The sequence below is a fragment of the Phoca vitulina genome, unplaced genomic scaffold (assembly GCF_004348235.1).
Source record: "Phoca vitulina isolate PV1807 unplaced genomic scaffold, GSC_HSeal_1.0 scaffold6, whole genome shotgun sequence".
In the NCBI taxonomy this organism is placed as follows: Eukaryota; Metazoa; Chordata; class Mammalia; order Carnivora; family Phocidae; genus Phoca; species Phoca vitulina.
The window spans coordinates 12992345-13014480 of record NW_022589709.1 but is presented as its reverse complement, the minus strand read 5'-3'; the positions used below and the strand labels follow the sequence as shown (position 1 = coordinate 13014480).

At 50.1% G+C, this 22136-nt stretch overlaps 1 protein-coding gene across 2 annotated transcripts in view; it reads left to right on the top strand.

Moving 5' to 3' along the window:
- Nucleotides 1–22136, top strand: part of SLIT3 (slit guidance ligand 3) — a 591752-nt gene that overhangs the window by 534565 nt on the left and 35051 nt on the right. For both annotated transcript variants that reach the window (XM_032403687.1, XM_032403688.1), the window contains exons 21-26: nt 5572–5640; nt 7336–7407; nt 8034–8105; nt 16483–16554; nt 18249–18412; nt 20808–20932. In XM_032403687.1, the coding sequence (XP_032259578.1) occupies nt 5572–5640; nt 7336–7407; nt 8034–8105; nt 16483–16554; nt 18249–18412; nt 20808–20932 (574 nt within the window). The remainder of the gene's footprint in view (nt 1–5571; nt 5641–7335; nt 7408–8033; nt 8106–16482; nt 16555–18248; nt 18413–20807; nt 20933–22136) is intronic.

Here is a 22136-nt window from a genome sequence, read left to right as displayed (position 1 = left end):
GGAAAGTGACATGATGTGATTCTCATTTTAGAAATACTACGTCTGCAAGAAGAATAGAGAATAGACAGCAAGGGGATCATTATCTGTGATATGTACTCATATTCATATGTATTATTGGATGGAGAGTGTGTGTGTGTGTTCAGAACACACTGAAAACCACTGTGCTGAGCACTGCTCCAAGGGCTTTCACAGAGACTCGTTTAATCCTCATAATCACTTCCAGATGGCAATCATGATAAGCCCCCTTTTGCAGGTGAAATGCAAGCTCAGAGAGGTAAAGTAAGTTGCCCAAGGTCACACAGCTATTAGCTCGTGGAGCCAGGATGTGAGCCTGGGCAGCCTGACTCCTGAGCGGGAGCCACATCATCCTAGGCCCCTGGTGGAAACCCTGGCCATGAGCGGGGGCTCCTGGAAGGCAACTGCCCTTCTCCTTCTCCATTCAGCAGGTCCGAGAGCTCTGCATGTGGCACTTATCCGCACCACAAAACTCCCAACAGAAGTGGGGGGCATCCCTTCGACAGAGCTCTGTGTGGATTTTCATGTGAGGCAGCCGGGTCCTCCTGCTCGAGCTGGGGCTAAAACAGAGCATTTAAATGCAGATCAACACAAAGGTTGACCCGCTGGAGAAGCTCTGATCCTTCTGAGGATGGCAGGGCAAGAATGCCGTCTCCTAAAAGCGTCCCTCTGGGGCCGGGCTGCAGGCTACAGGCAATTTTGGAGTTCAGAGTCTTCATGAAGGGCTTTGCACAAAGAGAGCTTTCCCACAGCCACCTCTGTATTTGTGATGTGAAGCCTTTTGATTCCGCGTCTTCTGTGCCACAGCACCAGGTTGCCAGGGACGCGGTGCCCTTAAAGCGGCTCCCACACGGGCCCCCCTCAGCCCTGCCGGGCCGCACGCAGCTCTCCCTGGGGACTCCTGGGGTTTGCATCACACGGATGGCGTTTCCTGAGCATCTGCTGCCAGCCAGCATCCTAGGATGCTGCAGCAAGCAGCCACGGCTCCACCCCACTAATCACAGACTCACACGTGGACGTCACGGGGGGTGAGATGCTGGGAAGAAATTACGCCGAGAGCTTGGACTGAGTAGCCTGTCACGTCCCCAGTGGGTGTGGGGGATGATGTCGGGGAGGCAGTGTGCCAGCTGAGCTCTCAGCAGCCGTTGGAGTGAACTAGCAAGGGGGGGGGGGGGACACGCGTGCTCCCAGACCTGCCCCCCAAAAGGAGCATGGGGCACTCAGGGGGTGGGGCTGAGGCCAAGGGAGGGTTTGCTGTGGGGTGAACAGGAAAGGCAGGCAGGGCCTGGGACGGTGAATCTCATGGGTCAACTTGACTGGGCTGTGGTGCCCACGTGTTGCCCAGAAGGTATTTTGTGGATGCAGTTAAGTAAAGGAGATTACTCAGAATAATGAGGATGTAGACCTCATATAATCAGTAGAAGGTCTTAAAAACAAAAAAACTAGAGTTTTCTGTAGAAGGGGGGAATTCTGCCTTAAGATCGTAACAGAAGTCCTACTTGAGTTTCCAACCTGCTGTCCCTTCCTTAAAGTAAATTCTCTCTTGGGGCGCCTGGTGGCTCAGTCGGTTGGGTGGCCAACTCTCGGTTTTGGCTCAGGTCATGATCTCAGGGTCCTGGGATTGAGCCCCATGTCAGTCTCCACATTCAGTGGGGAGTCTGCTTGAGAATTCTTTCCCTCTGCCCCTCTCCGCATGCATGTGGGCACTCTCTCTCTCTCTCTTTCTTTCTTTCTCTCTCTCAAGTCTTTTTAAAAAATTTTAAAAAACAAATTCTCTCTTCCTCTGTATATATATTTATATGTGTGTGTGTGTGTGTGTGTGTGTGTCTCTCTCTCCAATTGGTCTGTTTCTCTAGAGAACCCTGACTAATCTAGGATGGGCCACAGAGCTTGGAGGGATTTGGGCAGGATTCAGGTAGTCCTTCTCTAGCAAGCAGTGGAAGCCAAGGAAGGATTTTAAGCAGGGAGCAAGGCCGATCCAGTCAGCATTGGCAGAGCACCGATCAAAGCCAGGTTGGAACCCAGGGAACTGGCACAGCAGGCCCAGAGGTTCCAGAAGCATCTGTGTCACGTTGCCCATCCTCCAGCCAACCCCCCCCTCGCCGGAAGCTCCCTATGTCAGATGAGCATGCTGTCAGCCTCCCTGAATTCCAGTGGTCATTTTATGTGTTCATTCAACTGTTCAGCAAATCTATATCATCTATAATCATCTATAGAGCATGGCCTGCCTTACGGATGGACGTGGGCAAGGCACAGGGCATTCTTTGAAACCACTGTAGGTTTTGTTTGTTTAATCCAGGGCCCTATGAACAGCCCTTCTCTTCATTTGTTCATTCATTCATTCAGCAAATATTTGAGGTCCTACTGTGCGCTAAGCCCTACACTGTGCTCTGGGGATGCAACAGGAAACAGAAGTGGCCCCAGATCCCTGCTGCATGCAGCTTCTGTTCTAGGGGAGGTGAGAGAGTAAGTTCTGTGGTAGAGTGAATCCTCTCAGGACAGAGGTGGCCAAAGGCGAAAATAAGGAGCTCCAGGTGGAGAGCTGAAATAGCATGGGTTTGACTTCTTGGGCCGTGCAGCCCAGCAGACCTGAGTTTAGATCCTGGCTCCTGGACTCATTCCTCCCTCTCTGAGCCTCAGTGTTCTTGTCAACAAAATGGACCAAACAGCCAGCAAGATCCTCTTGAGAGGATTGGATAACAGACCAGAGTCTCTGGATCCCATAGTACTAGACTATGCACCTGTTGTTTCTGTGTTGTTATTTTCCTTGTCACTATGTCTCCTTGTCTGTGAGGTTAAGTAACTTGCTTCAGATGTGCTTGTCATGGGCCCTTCTGTAAACACCCCAGCAGGGAGACTTGGGGTTGTGGTATCTTATTCTGGGTTTCCTCGTAGATGTCTCAAGTTTGGTAAGTAGTTGTAGCAAACAAACGAGAGTGAGAGAATGAGCAGCATGGGAGAGGGTGAGCCGTCTCTGCCAGCCCGAGGCTAGACCCCTTCAAGTGGCTCCCTCGTGGTTAATTAGCCTCCCTCCAGCAGAGACGCTGCCTGGCACAATGCCTCCGCACCAGCCCTGCTCATTCATCCAGCTCCCTCCCTCCCTCCATGCCACACTGTCCACAAAACACTCCCTGAGGGCAGTGGCCCAGCATGACCCCAGAATCCCACCACGCCCACAGAACCGCCCTGCCCAGTGGAGAAGGCTGGGAGCTCTTCACACGCCTGCTCCTTGCCCCCACTGTTGAGCCACAGGGCCAGTGTCCACACAGAATGTGAATGCCCTGCCACCCGTCCTTCAGGGCAGAGCAGAAGGGTGAACGCAGGGGAAGCTCTCCTGTGACACCAGCCCCCCCCGTACCCGTCTGCGGTCACTCACTGCACTTGGAATAAACCCACCTCCGAGGCTTCAGGGTGATCTGCCCATCTCCCTTAGCCCACCAGACCGGCCTCCCCGGCCTTCTTTCTCTGCCTCAACAACACCCAAGCTCAGGGCCCTCCACAGGCCTCACTCTTGCCCGACTATCCCTCCTCCCCTGCTCCTGCCATCCCAAGCATCCCCGCCTCAGCTGCGACTCCATCCCAGAACTTTGCTCCTTTCCTTCAAAGCCCGCATCACGGTTTGTAATTTATGTCGCTTTCTGTGTATGTCCTCTCTCTCTCTCCCCCCACTTTCCCTCTTCCCCTCTCTCTCCCACTCCCTCCCCCTTCCTCTCCACATTAGATTTTTAAATGCCAGAAAGTAGGCATCACGCCTGTCTTCACCAGGATATACACTACCTGGCACACTGCAGTTGCCCAATAAACATTTCTGCCTGAACAAATGAATGCATCAGCGAATACATTTCTCTTAGCTCCTCTGCCTGAGGGCATGATCTAAGTGTATGTGGCTGAGTTTTAGGCCAGATGATCAAGCTCCCTGAAGGCAGAAATGGACTCTGGTTCATCTTTGTATCTACCCCTCTCGTCTAGCATTGCTCTTGGCACAGAATAGGTACGCCACAAAGGATTAAGGACCAAAGGGACAACAATCCAACATGCCATGGCAACCTCAGACCATATGGGGTCCTGCCCAGTGCTCTGGGCCATGAGGATTCCCAGGGGCCAGCCCTGGAAATAAAGTCACTTGGCCCTAATTTAAGGAAACACCCATTCCAACTTGTCCTGAAAGCTAAGCCTGGTTTGGTCATTGACAAACACTCCTATCCCGTTTTAACCCCTGTCATCCCATTCAGCCATTCGGTGGTGGGTCTGCCGGATGCCAGGCGGTGTGCCAGTATGCTGTGACTCCAAACGCAGCCTGCAGACCAGCACTTCCCACCCTCACCCAGCAGCCTGTTAGAAATGCAGACTCTCCAACCCGACACAGACCTACCAGATTAGAATCTGCCTTTTAGCAAGATCCCAGGTGATGTGTACCTATGTTAAAGTTTGAGAAGCACTGGGCTACAGATAAAGATGGAGGGTCTGCCCTCTTGGAGCTTAAGGCAGACTCTGCACCTGTGGGCATCAGCACCATTCCAAGAGGAAGCTCTGGGGGCCTTATGTCAAGGGAGATTCGCCCAGGAGACCAGAGCAGGCATTGTAAGCCATCTTCAAGGTTTTGTCATTTTGTCCCGAGAGCAACAGGAAGCCCAGGGGGAAGGAGTTTACAGCAAGGATGGCAGTGAATGAATTGGCCCATGTCACCTCTTGAGGGTAGTCGTCACTTTTGTAATTCATGATCAAAACAAGACTTCCTTCTCTTGTCCTCAAGCACACTCAGGTGTCAGAGGAGGTGGCCTCATCCCAGGTGAGCAGGTCAGTGCAGGACCCTGAAGTCCAGTCAGGTCTAGGCTCAAGCTTTGCCTGTCCAGCAGGAGTCTCCATCTGTTGGTACGTCCCCCCGCCCGCAGGCAGTCATCCTGCTGGGAACCACAGCACAGTGCTCCAGGAACATGCCCTTTTTCCTCAGCTTCCGGTGCACATCGGACATATGCAAGCCTGAATTAGGGTTCTTAACAGGAATCGTGGCTCAGCTCTCCCATGTTCTCCAGTAGCTAAGTAGAGGCCATAGGAACTGTGGTAAGACTGTAGTCAGAGAGACCTGGGTTCGGATCCTAGCTCAGCCACTCACTCGCTGTGTGACCTTGGGCAAGTGTTTGAACATCTCTGAAATTGTTTCCTCAGGTGTGAATCCTTGCCATGTGAGAGTATTGTGAGGGCTGGGCACAGAGTGAGTGCTTTATGTATTCAGGAAGTGTTTACTGGACACCTACTGGGTGACAGCTGTGTACACACTCTGGGGGGTCCAACACTGGACGGTTTCAGGCAACAGCCCTGCCATCATGGAGGAGAGTGGTCCAGTGGGGAAAAGTGTCATTCGTTGAATAATCACACAAATCAATATTAAATGACAAATGTAGTATGTGCTTTGAGGTCGGGGCAGGGGAGAAAAGGAGCTTTGAGAGAGCAAAACAGAGGCCCAGCCTAACCCAGAAAGTCGGAGGAGGGGTCTCTGAGAAATGACCATGTATGCAGTGTCTCTTGACCAGGCGTCACTCTGCACCTCTCTTTCAGGTACCTGGAAGGAAACCACTTAACAGCCGTGCCCAGGGAGCTGTCTGCCCTCCGACACCTGACACTTATGTAAGGAGCCGGGCATGGGGGCGGGGGGGGGCATGTAATGTTCACTCTTAGGGGAGCTCAGGAAACTATGTGGAGGGTAAGGGAGGACGGTCTGTGGGCTTCACGGCATTCCTACGCTTTCTCCCGGGGTGGAGCAGAGGCAGCTGGGAGGCATGAGCCATTCTGATGTGGCAGGCCTTACCAGTGAGAACTACACACAGAAATACCCAGAGCCTGGCATCACTGACCATCCACATCACCTTCCTCCTTGGCTTAGGGACAGGTGGGGGAGCCTCTGACTTTCTGGGGCCCCAATTAAATCCTGAGACTCCCCAGCCTCCAGTTTCTTGTAAGCTGCGGCCACACTGAGGTTTGCCAGAAGCTTAAATGAACATTTCTTCTTCCTCCTCTAGTTGCCTAGAAAATGTTCCAAGTAGATGGTTCAAATTGAGGTTCCTTCAGGTGGTAGCTCATACCGGCTCCAAGTCGGCCAAGACCCAGGAAAACTCCCAAATGAGGAGCAGGGCTGCGGGGCATGGGTGGGGCCCAGGAAGCTGGGTGGTCCATGAGCTTTGCCCCTGACAGCATCACTGTCTTGCCAGGAGGGGAACCATAAGGGTACAAAATAATTCCTTGAGCGAGTGGTCATTAGAAGATCACCCTGGCTGCTCAGGGAGCAGGGAGCCAGTCCACAGGGGGAGAAGGAGAGTTCTTTCAGAATGAATCACTATTGCCCTTGGGAAAGTGGGGCTACTGAAGAAGGGTGGAAGATGGGTAGAAGAAAGCCACCTGTCACCTCATTCAGCCTGGCTTCTTACCTATCCCCCAAGCCAGCCTCTAGGTGAGATTTCTGCACCTCGGCCCTGTGTGCATTTGGGGCCAGGTCACTCTGGGTTGTGGGGCTGTGCTGGACACTGGGATGTTCAGCAGCACCTCAGGGCCTCTACCCATGAGATGCCAGTAGCGTCCCTCCCAAGTAGTGACAACCAAAAATGTCTCCAGACATTGCCACATGTCACTGGGGAAGCAAATGTGCCCTGAGTCGAGAACCACTCCTCTAGAGCAATGGTTCTCACCCTCAGCTGATTAATTTGTTTGTTTAATACTGATGCTCCAAACCATCCTCAAGCAATTAAATCAGAATATCTGATTTGTAAACCAGAATATCTGGACATGGGACCCAGGCCTCGGAGGGTGTAAACACTCTCCAGGAGATTCTAATGTGCAGCTACTATGGGACACCACTGCTTGGGGTAGTTGTCCCCGAAGAGAAGCTGGAGGTTGTATTTGGCAGAGCACTACACCCCCACCAACCTCATTCCCCCTAAGAGAGAATCTGATAAGATGCGACAAATGAATGCCAGAAGTGAGAGAGGAACAGTGGAAGAAAGGATTGACCTGGGGGAAATGGCGCTAGAATAAGGAGAGATCTCGTGTGTTCTGTGTTGCTGGGAGGATGAGATGGAAGGATAGACTTGTAATTGAATGGTTGACTAGGTGAATGGATGGATGGATGAACAACAAACGCTTGAATGAGGGATTGAATAAATCTTGAATGAAAATATTGGATGAATGGGTGGATAGGTGAGTGGATGGATGAATGGATGGACGGACAGACGGACGGGCAGCAGGCATACACGAATGTGTGAAAGTTGGGAATGACCCCCTACAGATGCAACAACAGTAAAGTATGCCCTTCTATTTTACTTTTCCTAGTGACCTGAGCAACAACAGCATTGGCGTGCTGACCAACTACACCTTCAGTAACATGTCTCACCTCTCCACCCTGTGAGTACAGTGGGGTGCTGCGTGTAACAGGGGCCTGGCAGTAAGTGGCGTGTGGCCATCCTCTCTCCCTGCCCCCTCAGGCCTATGTTCTCTGCTCTAGTGATCCTCAGGGCTATGGCTGCCCCCATGTAGAGCAGACCTTAATCACCAGAAGGAAAATAAAGTAGGGCAGAACTCTACCGTCTGGGCAGTTAGAGAGGAACTAACACCTAATTACTTCTGAAGAAGGCCCTCTTTGGAATACCTTCTGTGATTTGTGAATTTTCTTTCCCAGTGGAGGGTTTCCCTACACAACTATATTTTGCTCAGATCCATTTATTTCCCATTAGCTCGGCACACTGTGAGCACTGACCATTTGACAATAGAGGGAGGTGATGGCAAAGCTGGTTAGGAGGCCAGCCTGCCGTGGAGCACAAGAGGAAGCTGGGGAAACAAAGCCAGTGAACTTTCTGGAGCGGTGGAAGGTGTTTCTCTTCCCTTTATTGTTGGGATGGTTTTTTGTCAATATCTTAAAATTAGGAAGATAAAGAAACCATTTGCTTTGACTGGTCCGCAGAATGGACAGTACGGCCGTAAGTAGCTGAGACTAGGAATGGCCAAGAGCGCACCTGTGTCTTCTTCCGCAGGATCCTGAGCTACAACCAGCTGCGGTGCATCCCTGTCCACGCCTTCGATGGGCTGCGGTCTCTCCGAGTGCTGTGAGTGCCCCAGAGCCCCGATGCCCACTTGTGCTTGACCAAGTCCAGCACGCAGTGCTGAGTGCTCCTATCCACCCCCACACCTCCCCAGCCCGGCGCTCCCACGGGCCAGCACAAATCACAAGCCACTGAGTTGCTGCTGCTGCTTGTGCACAGCAAGATTGCTAGCACCTCCCTAGTGAGGATTAGCACATGCAGTTGTATTCTGCACCCTCGTAGAGCACAGTGTGTGGTTTGTGGCCACGGTGTTGAGGACCACTCCGCTGTTGGTCCCTCTGGCTTTAGAGGGGCAGCGGGAACACTGTGAACCTGTGCAGGGTGTATCAGAGGTCACAAACTAGAAGCCCAGATGCCTGGTTCAGCTCACAGACAGCTATGAGTTAGCCACTGTGGAGTCAGGTGGCTCACAGAGTATCTTTTCAAAACAACAAAGTTTTAATAAGTTGCTAACAGTTAAACATCAGGAGCCTTCTCATACAAATCCTAATTTCTAATCTCTCTTGGAAAATGGAGAGATGTGGCCATTCCGGGGCTCCCATCTATATTCTTGCAAGGCTGAGCAGATCTGCCCCTTTAGACGGGGTTCTGGAGTCTGCAGCCTCCATACCTGCCCCCCACCTTGTCACCATATGACACTTGCCTCGCCCTGTCCTACTCAGGGTAGAGGGCAGCCCACTGAGGCAGGTGAGTTCCTAGCAAAGACAAGATGGCCACAGAGTCTACCTACTTTCCAAGCGTGGCTCTGCCCCTCCCTAGCTGTGTGTCTTCCTTAAAATCCAGGTGGTAATTACCTCATGGGGTTTTATGATGATTAAATGAGATGATGTACAGACAGGCTTACCATAGCTCTGGCCCATGGCAAACACTTTATAAATATTCACTTGCTACTACCGGCATTTGTTATTACCTTACAAGAGCAGGAATGGCACCTCTCTGGGCCACCCCCATCCCTAGGCCCTATTATCTATCACTTGATCTTTGTGCCTTGTCATCTTGCATATTTTGTTGGCAAAGGAGGATCCTTTGAATGATATTCCCATGAGGACAGAAATGCCACTTTTCATGGCCACTGCCCTCTATAACCCTTTGCAACAGTGCTGTGAGATTGAGGGGATTGTGCCCATTGTAAAGATGGGAAAACCGAGGTCCAGGTTGTAACTGGCCCCAAATCCAGCAGTCAGGAGGCTGCAGCATCCAGCCTCCTGACTCAGAGCCCTGGGACCCTTCTCAGGACCCAGTAGCAATCAGCAAACAGCACCCAATGAGCCCGTCCATTCCAGAGCCTCCAGGCTGATGTGATTTATTGAAGCCCACAAAACACCGGTGTCAGCAACAACTCCCGCCACATGTCATCTGCGCTCTTATTAAAAATCAGTTCTCTCGGGGCAAAGAAGTACCCGCGCTGACAGTGTGCAATCTGTTATTGTCCGTTATTTATTATCCACCTTCTCGGGGGAGTTTGAGAATGGAAACATCAGCAGAACCATTTCCCTGTTTCCAGTTGAACGCAGCGGGAGATGGGCTCCTCTCATTGGCCGGGGCCGGGGCTGGTCCTGCTGCCCCCTCCCACTTCCCACCATCCCCCCTCAATCCCAACCAATTGTCTCCCATCCTGGTCTTCCAGTTCTCCGCATGGGTTTGCTGCCAGGGGCTGCTGCCAATTCTCATGGGACCCATGTGCCTACGTTTATAATTCGAGTGGTTCCGGTGGGGCAACCCAGCACAGGAAAGGGAGGGAGACTGAGAATGCTTGCGTGTCCATTTGTCTGGTCTCCCAGGGTGGCAGCGAGAACATCACCGGGGTTTCCTGCTCCCCAGGCACCTCGTCTGTCCCATTGCAGACTGCTCTCGTTCATTCATTGGGAACGCACAGCAACATACCACATGCTTCTGCATCTTGAATTAAGAATCAGTAGGCTTATGGCATCATCATTTTAGAATCATGGGATCTCATAGATAATAAGTGGTCTTAGAGGCCCTCATTGCAACCATATACCTCAGTGGGGAGCAACCATTTTCCGCATAAAGGCCAATTCAGGAAAAATAAAAATGTTTGTGGACGACGTTTCTTTTATGGTATTTGTATCCTTTTCCCCAGTAATTGCACAGCTAGGAATTTATGCTAAAGAATAATCCAATATGAGGGAAAGGTTCTCTGCATTAGGATCTTGGTTGCTCTGTTAATTTTTAACCTACATTTTAAATAGTACCTACAAGCGCCACAGTTTAAGGAAAAGCATAACACAGGCAGTCAATGAAGGGCAATTATTAAAAGAGGTAAAGATGAAAACGAGGTAGCGGTGTTGGGAAGTGTTTACCACATATTCTTATGTGGAAAAGTAAACCTAATTGGTATATATGTCACAATTATAATTGCATACATTTATAACTATAAAGAAGGACTTTGAGGGAACATAGACAAATGAAAAAAAAATCATTGATCGCTAACTGCTAATGTGAAGTTGTTCCTGTCATAAAAGAAGGCAGAGTTAAAGATGAATGAATATAGTAGGATATTCACAATTTAGATGGTTGGGGGGAAAGGTAGGTTTTTGTGAAATCAGGAGCTGTAATATCTACAATTGCATTTGAGCATTTGTGTTTTCTTTTCTCATTTCCAAAAGGTTTCCTTACTTTGATGAGAATTTCAGACATGACAGCAGATCCATGGCTGCTGGCAGTTTGGGGTGGGGGAGAGAATAAGCATCGGGTTTAGCCAAAACAAAGGCCACAAAGTATTCTAGAAAGACCTGACAATTTAAGAGTGAGTGTGTGTGTGTGTGTGTGTGTGTGTGTGTGTGTGTGTGTGCGTGTATGTTGGTGGGTGGATGTGAATACATTCCTGAGACAGGAGAGTTGTCAGGGAACCCTGAGTACAAAACACTGGGTGAAAATTTGCTTTTCCTAGTTTGCTCCTAATCTAAAAATAGCTAAAAGAGAACATTCTCATGGACATTCTAGTTCTTCTTCAGGGATCTGCGTGTTCCCTGATCTTTGCCCCACACTGAGCCACATGCCTTGTGTGCATGTGTGTGGTCCCAACTGTCACTCCCCAGCTGCAGGAGGGCCACCTGGAATCAGTTAGCTCTGGGAGGGCTGTTTCAGTGTGTGCTCATGAGGGAGGGAGTGGGATTATCATTCATCATCCTCAGTATTTTTAGTCCCTTGTCCCTGGAGGAAGATGGTGCTTGCTATTTATGCACATGGGGCTGTTCATCCCTGCTCTACCAATTGCATGGGTCCTCCCTACAGCATCTCTGCAAAGGGCTCCATTGCCCTTTGCTTGATTACCTTTAGAGACCAGGAGCTTGCTCCCTTCCCAGATAACCCCACTCCATTAAATAAATTAATTAATTATTATTTAGAGCAGGGGGAGGGGCACAGGGAAAGAGAGAATCTTAAGCAGATTCCACACCCAGCACAGAGCCCGATGCGGGGCTTGATCTTGAGACCCTGAGATCATGACCTGAGCCGAAATCAAGAGTCAGACGCTTAACTGACTGCGCCACCCAGGCGCGCCGACCCCATTCCATTTTTTTTAAGATTTTCTTTATTTATTTGAGAGAGAGAGTGAGAGAGCATGAGCCGGGGGTGAGACAGAGGGAGTGGGAGAAGCAGGCTCCCCAAAGAGCATGGAGCCCAACTCGGGGCTCGATCCCAGGACCCTGAGATCATGACCTGAGCCCAAGGCAGATGCTTAACCGACTGAACCACCAAGGTGCCCCAACCCCACTCCATTTTTGACCGGCTGTTGAACATTAGACAATTCTGGTGAGCCAAAAGGTGATTCCTTATGGCCTCCAAACCCTGGTCCTGGTGTGGCCCTTTGGTGTTACCAAAAAATAAAATTAATTTTGAATTTTAGAAATGGGAAGTGAGTCTCAGAAATTATTCTAGCCTGAGGCTCAGTTGGTTAAGTGTCCAACTTCAGCTCAGGTCATGATCTCAGGGTCCTGGGATCGAGCCTCACATCAGGCTCCCACTCAGCAGGGAGTCTAGCAGGGAGTCTGCTTGTCCCTCTGCCCCTCCCCCTCCTCACTCTCTCTCTCTCTCCCCCCTCCTCAAATAAATAAAATCTTTTAAAAAAAATAAATTATCTTATCCAAACCTCTCGTTTATAAAGTAAGGAGACAGATTCAGAAAGGCTTAGTGACTTGCCCACATTTATTTATTCATCCTTTTCTAAATACCTACTATGTGTTAAATGCTGTGCTAAACACCAGAGAGGAAAATAATGAAACACAGTCCCTGTCCTCAGCTCACGGTCTAGAAGAGGAAACAGACAAGTAGATAAGCTCCTGGCACACATGGCGGTACCTGGGAGAGAGCCACAGGAATACACGGGAGAGGCACGTGACCCAGTTTTGGCCATTGTCTGTGTACTACACACTGGGCTACGTGCTTTAGTTAATTATCATATCCACTTTTCATATCACCCCTCTGAAGAATGTACCACTATTATCCCCATCCCCCAGACCAGGAAACAGAGGCTCAGCAAGGTTGAGTCACTTTGCCAAAGTGACACAACCAGTAGAGAATAAAGTTGGGATTTGAACCCAAGACCATTTGCTCTCCGAATCACTACTCCCAGGGCTGAGTCTGAGAAGCCAGTGGGAGTTACCTATGTGTGAGGGGAGTGGAGACTATTCTAGGCAGGGAGAACATAAATTCCCTAGACAGAGCCCCTGAAGGAAGGGCATGTGCATGGGGACCCTCAAGGAGCGACAGATGTGGGGGGGTGGCTTCTGGGGACAAGAGCAGGAAGCAGTGCTGCAGACGAGCCACAAGCAGGAGCAGAAGCGGGGCGGGAACCCGGGTCCCAGCTCCCAGCCCAGTGCTCTTGCCACCACATTCCATCCTTCCCAGCCAGAGGTTCTCTCTTTTCCTTGCCACCCATTTCAGACTTTCCTTGAGGATTGGAGGGACACGGCCCAGAGAGTCCTCTGATGAGAACTAAAGAGTGTGGTGGAAAGAGACACGGGCCAGAAGGTGATGGGCCCAGGGTCACTCTGCCGAAACCCAGTGTGTCTCTTCTCCAGTCCGGGAATCTGTCACATGACTTGTTACTGCCTTTGCACCACACAGCTGCGTAGCTTCAGGCTTCCTCTGTGTGGGGGGAACGTTTTGAGAGGACTGGCCCCAAAACACATCGCGGAGCCTCGAGGGGAAGGAGTCATGACGATGGGAGCCATAATTGCAGCCTCACGGGCAGGCCCTGCACGGAGTCCTGCGCCATCTGAACCACTTGCATTGTATCTTTGAATCTTTGCAACTAGCTTAGGAAACAGTATGTTAGATCCCTTCCTGGCTGAAGGAGGAGAAAATCGGTTCAAACCACCGTAAGCAGGAAGAGAATTTGTCAGGGCAGGTAACTGAAAAGGTCAGTCGTAGGTATTGCGTTCTAGGGCTGGATGCAGGTGCTCCGATGGTGCTGTCAGAGATGTGCTGCTTTCTGCTTCTCAGAGTGACACTGTCTTTGTCCTGGTAGTTCCAGAGAAAGCCCCAGAAGTGTCTCACAGTGGTCCACTTAGGTCACATACTCAGCCTCAAACCACTCTCAGTGACTCTGGGCTGACGCTGACCTGGGCCACAGTTCTGCCCATGAGGCCAAACCAGCTGGACTAAGAGGTGGAGAAGGGTGACTCCTCCATGGAAAAGGGAGGAAGTGTTACCGAAAAGAGATTGATGCCCACCAACCCACACCCCTAAAAAGATATCTACTGCAAGTGGATCCTAAGAATTCCTCCATTTTAGAGATAAGAAAACAGAAGCACAGAAAGATTAAGTCCGTTGAATCAGATAATCACACAGCCAGTGATGATCAGAATAGGGACTCACACCCAGGCAGTCTGATCCAGGCCTTAACCCCCAGGTCACCTGAGAGTGACCCAGCCTGCTCAGAAGAGAATTCACCCACCCACCCCCATCCACATACAGGATGACGGTCGTCCCTGCCATCTTTCACATGAACCATGAGCACCAGTATCACGTACACATACCGGGAGCACCTGGGGGTCCGGAGACCCGAGGTTCAGGCAACCCAGAACTGACACGAGATTGTTCTGCTTTCGTGTTACTCCAAGTGACGCCCTCATCCGCACCCCAAAATGCCCAAGTTTACCATAACACCTCCGAAGAGTCAGCAGGGAAAAAGGAGTCCGGGCACTTGGAGAAGAGTCGTTCTGAGTTCAGAGTTGCAGCCCCCAGGAGGTGTCAGGGAAAGGGGAGGAAAAGCAGGGGGTGGGGCGGTGGATCATGCTTCCCGGGAGGGAACATTTGTCCCACTTCCCTGGCAACCCTGAGGATGGTGGCTGGACAGGCAAGAGTCTTTCTTTGGGGGGCCAAACCGGGAGGGAGAACCTGCGGTGTAGGCAGATTTCTTTAGCGCTGTCCCAGTAAATTACAGCCCCGTTACTCTGCAGTTGATGGAGACCTCGGCAGCGCAGCTCATAATAAATGGGAGCGTGACTTGCAGGAGTCGCAGCGCCAAAGCTGCCTTTGGGTCATTTGGTGTTTTTTAAATTAGGGCTTTGTGCCTCTCCAGGGGCCCAGGCCTCATTCGGAAATGATTAACAACAGGGCTGGGCACATTTGCCGAACAGCAAGCAGCCATGAAGTCATCCAAGCTAATAGCAGGCAGGAGCCGGTGTGATTCATAAATAACCACATGCGTTCGAAACTAAATGATACTGATAAGTGTTAGGAAGTGCTTCTAGCCCCTTCTTATCCGGGGAGGTGAGAAGCTACTTCCAGCTCTCTTTGGACGACTGGTTAGCTTCTTCCTGCTGTCCCAGGGAGAAGGAAAGGGAAGGAGCTTGAGGTGATGAGGGTGACAACCTAGGGCAGCTCAATGTGGCTCAGAGGACCAAGAGCATGAGCATCACCTGGGAGCTGGTTAGAAATGCAGCCTCTCTCGCACCCCACCCCAGACCTACAGAATCGGAGCCCCTGAGAATGGGTCTCAGAAATCTGCCGGTGTGTTAGCTCTAGCGCTCAGTCTGTCAGACGCCTCTGTTCTGTATTAAGTGTAAGTAAGCACCTCTCTTTATTTCAGCTCAAAACCCAGGGCAGGCTAACATCAGCTAAAAGGAAAACAAAAGGGCATATTCGTTAGTTATGATCCTGTTTACACTTCCCCAGTCAACTCTCATTGCCCTTTGTTGGCTCCATCACAGCACAGGGGACCGCGCACAGTGGTCACTAACGGAGCCTCTGAGTGTCTGCACATTTCACAGGCCAGACCCAAAGTGAGTCATCGGTGTGGGGGCTTTTTGTATGCAGTTGATGATTAGTCCTTCAAAGGAGGGTATAATCCATGAATTGTGGATTTACTAGTGTTGTTGCTTGAGCACCGGAGCAGTGTGCATTTGGTTTTTCTCATGGACCTATTCTGCAGGCATTGATTAAAAGTGCAGTATATGCCACCACTCCGCAAGTAAGAATGGCTCCCAGCTCCTACACCACAAGGCGGAGAGAGGTATGATTAATACCAAGCAGGTCGCCTGGCCCCTTGGACATGCTGTCAGAAAACGCACTCGGAGGCACGCGAACACCAGATAAAAATACGTCATGGCTGACACCAAACCATTCCCCATGCAGATGAGTGTCCGGCTCCACGGAATCGCCCCAGGACCTGAGCGCCCCCCTCCCTCTATCACCTGAGCTGGGATTAATAACATTTCTCAATCTGCTCAAAATCTCTCTAGGTGAATATGAAGGGAACTAATTTATTGATCTCTACCAGCCATTCTTCAAGACCCTTTCACAACTATGAATAATGGGTGGTCATTTAGCACACAGAAAATGCTTGACTTTTTGTGGATTAATGCACCCACAACCACCTTCTATGACAAATCTGTTTACTTTCATTCCCGCTTTACGATAGGAAACTGAGGCACAGAGAGGTAAATAACTTTGGCCAGAGTCACACAGCTGGTAAGTGGCAGAGTCAGGATTTGAAGGCAAGCAGCCTGGCTCTAAAACTTAGTCTCGGCCACAGTTCTTCACGGTATCTCTCCAGTGCCTCCAGACATCCCTCTCCATGTTTCAGGTGCAAAAGCCGAGGCTCAGAAGAGCGAAGTTAACGTACCCAGTGTTCCACAGCTAAAAAGGACTGGTTTCTCATTCCATCCTGGGCCTGTCAGATTCAGAACTCCATCCTCTTCTTTCCCAAACCCTCTACCCCCAATATCCACACTGCTGAGCTGGGCATGGAAATAGGCAGGCACCTGCCTCAGAGGAGGAGGCACCTCCTGCTAGGAGCAGTGGGGCTCTGAGCACAAATGAGGGGCGTTGGGGCCAGCCTGGGACCCCAAGAGCTTGCTGAGCTCAGAACCATAACTGGGGGTTAACCTCCGCCCTGTGCTTCCACTTTCAGGACCCTCCACGGCAATGACATTTCCAGCGTTCCCGAAGGCTCCTTCAGCGACCTGACATCTCTTTCCCATCTGTAAGTAGCCATAGTTCTCCTTGGTGTGGATCCACTCAATATCGTGATCGTGCCAGGGATCATGCCATCCCTGTTCCCATTTCAGTATATGTTCTTTCCATACGCATAGAGCACGTTCTATAAAAACATACCCACATGGTGCACCTCGTGTGTTCTCTGCTTCAGATGCCTTAAGAGGCGTCATCAATTATGTAAACAATGTAAATGTTTAATAAGAAGAACTGACATAAAACTCTTACTATGTGATAAACACTTTAGATGAATTATCTCATTTACTTCTTACAGCAATAAAGCATTTTTATCCCCTTATTATACACAGCAAAACTTAAATTGAAAAGAACTAAAGACTTTGTCCAAGGGCTGCACAGCGAGTAAGCAGCAGAACCTTGGTTCAAATCCAGGTTCACCTTGACTCTAAAGCACATACTTGCTACCACTCTGCATGAGGTATTCCCTCCCCATTTTACGCAGGGGAGGCCAAGGTCTGTACATGTTAGCTGTTACCTACCTCTGCCAGTGACCGTTTTTGAGTCTGTATACCGACTCTATGCATATTTAATTGTTTTCATATTGCATGCATATACTGTGATACTGATACATTATGTATGCACCTTATAAAACATTTAAGAAATAGAAATGCTAAAGGATATGATTTTTAAAATAAGCCAAAGTTCTTGTATTTTCTCTCCGGACACCCCTGTGCAGAGGTCTGCACCAGCCTGTGCCATCCCCCATCCTGTGCATTTTGAAGCTGACTGGTGTAGTCAGCTTCTACCCCCTTAGGTCCTGTGGCTGGTCTAAGAATTAGACGGACATAAGGCAGAGCAACCGGAGAAAAGCATACAAATGTATTGGGTATTTTTATGTGTACATGGGAGTCTTCAAATGGAAAATGAAGACCTGAAGAAGCCATTGGGCCCAAAAACTTATATACCTTTTTATACAAGGAATGAGAAATTGTGGGGATGGGACAAGACAAAGGGCCTTGGACTGGGGCAGTCCGTTGTGGGGCAGTGGCTAGGAAATATGCGGAGGGACTGTTGGAAGATCAGGTTTGTTTGTACGGGTCCATTTTGGCATTGACTCCCAGTCTCTAGTGATAAGAATCTTCTCATTATGGTTCAGGGAAGGCATCTTTCTCACGGGAAACTTTATGACTTGCTTTTAGGTAGAAAGAGGGAGTTCAGAGAGCCCCTACTGCATCTGCCATTTCTCAGGTACCTTTAGCTCAAAATCATCAATATGCCAACACAGCATATCTAGGGGTGTCATGCTCTGAGCCCTTTCCATGGTCGGAAGCTTCTCCCTAGGTTGCTGTGTATCAACACCTTCTCTGCAGAGTACATCCTTCGATGGACCCTTCAGTAGGGCAACAGAGTCAGATAGTCAGATGGCCAAAGGTTCCGAAGCATCCTGGAAGGGCTAGGATTGGGGTTGAGTTGAGGACTGAATCTTAGCAGGGTAGGTGCGAGCAAAACCTCGGAGGTAGGAGGGCCTTAGGTGGGGTGGAAACATCTGGAGGGATTGGAAGTACTATCTGGAGTCTGGTGGAAACTAGCCCGGTGGAAACTACTTCTCCATTGGGCCTCCAGTCAGACACCCCTAATCTAGCCAGAGTCTGAAGATTCTATTTTTCCACGAAGCCTCTGGGCCAAGCTGAGCAGGGGGCCCTGACTTCCTGCTCTGCCTTCTAGGGCGCTGGGAACCAATCCACTCCACTGTGACTGCAGTCTGCGCTGGCTGTCGGAGTGGGTGAAGGCGGGGTACAAGGAGCCTGGCATCGCCCGCTGCAGTAGCCCCGAGCCCATGGCCGACAGACTCCTGCTCACCACCCCCACCCACCGATTCCAGTGCAAAGGTACCTGCTGACCCTGCCCTGTGCTTCCAGGGGTCTGCTCTGTCTCCGACAGCCTGTCGGAGCTGGGCATCTCAACAGATGCGACATCTGCAACCATCGCCCCATCTCTTCCGTGGGCCACACGGAGAGACTCAGATGCTTTGTCTTCTCTCCTCAAAGTCCCTCTGCTGGCATCTCTAATGTGTTCCTCCCTGACTTCTTTCTCTACGTAGTTTTGCATAGAGAAAAATCTTTAGCCTGTGTTTCTTTACCCAACATTCTTAAAGCATACACATTTTCCCATTTTTACTACAGCAAGCTTTTGGTACATGAGATTTTAATCGACTACATCATTATGATAAACAAACTGCTACTGCGTTCTTCTGTGCTGGGCATGGTGTTAAGCACTTTTTTGTGTGTTATTTCATTTAATTCTCACTTTCCAAGTATTAATTTAATTCCCCGACACTCTCAGCAGACTTCAGTATTACCCTTATTTTTAGAAACAAGAAAGCTGAGGCTTACCAAGGTTAAGTGACTTCTCGAGACTTCTCTTAGGAGGCTCCCAGGTCTTTCTGATTCCAGAGTATACTCTTGCCCACCAGGCTATCATATTCGGCCATAACTTCTTTAACCAGTTCCTGGTTCTGAACCTTTAGTATTCACTGGGTATTTCCAATTGTTTTCTACCACTAATGCATAAAAGTTATTTCTCTATTTAAAATTATATCCTTAGGGGCACCTGGGTGGCTCAGTGGGTTCAGTGTCCAACTCTTGATTTCGGCTCAGGGTCGTGAGATCGAGCCCTGCATCGGGATCCGCACTCCACACAGAGTCTGCTTGGGATTCTTTCCCTCTCCCTCTGCCCCTCCCCCCCCTTCTCCCTACTCTAAAAAAATAAAATTATATCCTCAGATAAGATTCAGAGAAGAGAAACTACTGAGGCAAAGTATGTGATCATCTTTAAGGTCTTCACACATATTGCCAACTGGTTTCCAAAAAGGGTTGTAAACCACTTTATGCCCCAAACAGCACCGTTTGAGCACATTTTTCATCAGACTTTTGCATTATTTTATCTCATATCATCTCATGCTAATTAGAAAGGTTTAAAAAAATTATACCTCCTATTTTGTCTTTTCTTTGATAACTGTTTTTTTTTCAAAAATGTACTTTCAATTTGTATTGTGTATTTGTCTGTTAATGTCCTTTGCTCATCTCTTAGAGCCTTGAGTTTGATTTACATATATAGTTTGATTACCCTATAAACTTCATGTGTCTCACGGTTTTGCTTAAAGCAGGAAAACATTCCACTGGTTTTAAGCTAATTTTTCATGTTCCTCCTCCTGCTTCCAAAACATCTGACTTGATTGATGCTAAAGAGGCCCAGCTCACTCTAAAATAGTAGTTCTCAATCTTAGCTGTACATTTTGGAATCACTTGAGGAGCTTTTTACTGGTGCCTGGGCCCCACACTCTAGGTTTTAGATTAAATCGGTGTGGGGTACAGCCTGGGTGTGCTGGGGATATTTAAAAGCACCTTGGCTGGTTTTACCATGAGGTGACCAATTCATCCCGGTTTGGCTGGGACCTTCTGGTTTTTGCACTGGAAGTTCTGCATCCTGGGAATCCTGGCAAACCAGGACAGATAGTGTCCCTTTTCTAATGTGAAGCTGGGGGTTGAGCCAGCTAGTAGAGACTCTCAATCGGGCCGTTCTTTCTGTTCCCCCTACCCACAAATGGTGAGACTCCCCCTGGGGTTAATCTCAATCCAATCTCCAAAGCTCTGTGCAGGGACCATGATGGCCACCCCTCCAGCCTTTACAGCTGAAGAGAACAGGACACGGTCGGAATTGTCATAGACGCAACGTGTGCCTGAGCATAGTTCGCCATCCATCGTTGACCTCATTGCTGTGTCTTTCGGCATCACTTCTTCCTTCCTCCTGCCAATTCAAGGGTTCCATGAGGAGGAACCTTCCTTTGGCCCAGGCACCATGCCCTCCTTAGCCTAGCCTGAACTATTCCATGGGGAGCGGTGTTTGGGGGCAGAGGAATGGGAGGTCCAAATGGAGGCTGGGCCCAGAGCTCCCAGAACATAAAAAGATACACAAGGGGCTTCTAATTATGGTGCCTTGTTTGTAGATTAGCTCCAAAATCGGATCAGGCTAATTATAGTAATTGATTTGACTGCAAAAGTGCTTCTGAATGATGTCCCACTGTGATTTTTTTCCTCACTGGACAACGGCTGCATTAATGGGACTCTAGCTAGACTGGATGGTGCTGGCTGGGGAGGGCCAACTGCCCTGTGTGTGCGGAGATGGAGAGGAGCTGGCGGCTGGCTGAGGATGGGGCCAGAGAGGAGGGGAAGGGAAGAAGCGGTGACCTCGACCTGCTACCAACAATCTGGTTTTGCCGCCCAGGGCCAGTGGACATCAACCTTGTGGCCAAGTGCAACGCCTGCCTCTCCAGCCCGTGCAAGAACAACGGGACTTGCAGCCAGGATCCCGTGGAGCTCTACCGCTGCACCTGCCCCTATGGCTACAAGGTAAGACGGGAAGCCTCATCCCCACCATTCATGGCCCCAGGAGCGGCCCTGTGCCCTGCTGACCCTCCCTTCTCCGAGGGCGGCCTGGAGAACTCCATTTCGCAGGTCACTCCAGAGACGTCTTTGCCAGTAACACTCCTATTCTACTGCTACCCAGTCGTGCAAAACACAGAGAACCCCTACAGTCTCGACAGTGACACTCAGAGATAAGGAGGAAATGTAATATTTGTATGGTCCTTGCTAAACATGGGGACGCTAAGTCTCAAAGAGTTCACATGCTTCCAAGCAGAGGTGTCCGTGGAACTCACTATCCTGGCTTCCCTTCAAGGGCATTTCCAGACCCTCCCCTCCGCATCCCCAGCTCCACCCTCGGGGTGGCCAGGGCTGGAAGCGCTGGCTCCAGTTCGAGAAGGATACAGGGATGGCGAATTGAAAAGCCTGGGGGCTGGCTGCCAAGCCAGCACACTGTTGAAAGGCTTGGGTCAGCCCGTAAGGGGATGGAGATGCCATTTCTCCTGGGCACCCTTCCCAGAAATCCAGGCTAATTCCAGAACAACTTTTCCTCCTTTCTTCTCACCCAGCACTATCTAGATCATGTTATCCTGCCTCCCTACTAACATCTATATAGAGTATGGACTACATGGCCAGCAGTCTACTTAGCATTTTAGCCACCTTTTCTTTTTAAACACGCCCTATGAGGAAGGCTCATTATTTCCCATCTACAGATGTGGAAACTGCACCTCGGGTTGGTGAAAGGGCTTGACTCAATGTCCCAAAGCTCATAAGCAGTAGGGTTGGGATAGGACCTAGCACTATATGATTCCAAAGTTCCTGGTTTTTCCCCTGGATAGCCGAGCCCCTCACTGTGTCTCACTGGGGTCAGCAAAGCTGTGGCTGAATCCCCTTCCCCAGGACCTTCCCAGCTTCCCACCTCCCCAGGGCGCCCATCCAAATGGAGTGGGCAAGCCAGGAGTTCCAAGACCACCCCAAAGCCCATCTAACACCCATGCCTAGTGTGTGGCAGACTGGGAGGGAGCTGTCATCGCTGGGTCTCCTGTCCCCTGGAGCATTTGTAAGTATAGTGACCAGCTTGAGGGGCAGACTCAACTCTGGGGAACGCACTAGTTGTGCCTCCAGCAGACAGTGTCAGAGTGCCACCTATGGGCCTGGCCGAGGAGAGCCAGAGGAGGCTCTTGGTAGCCAG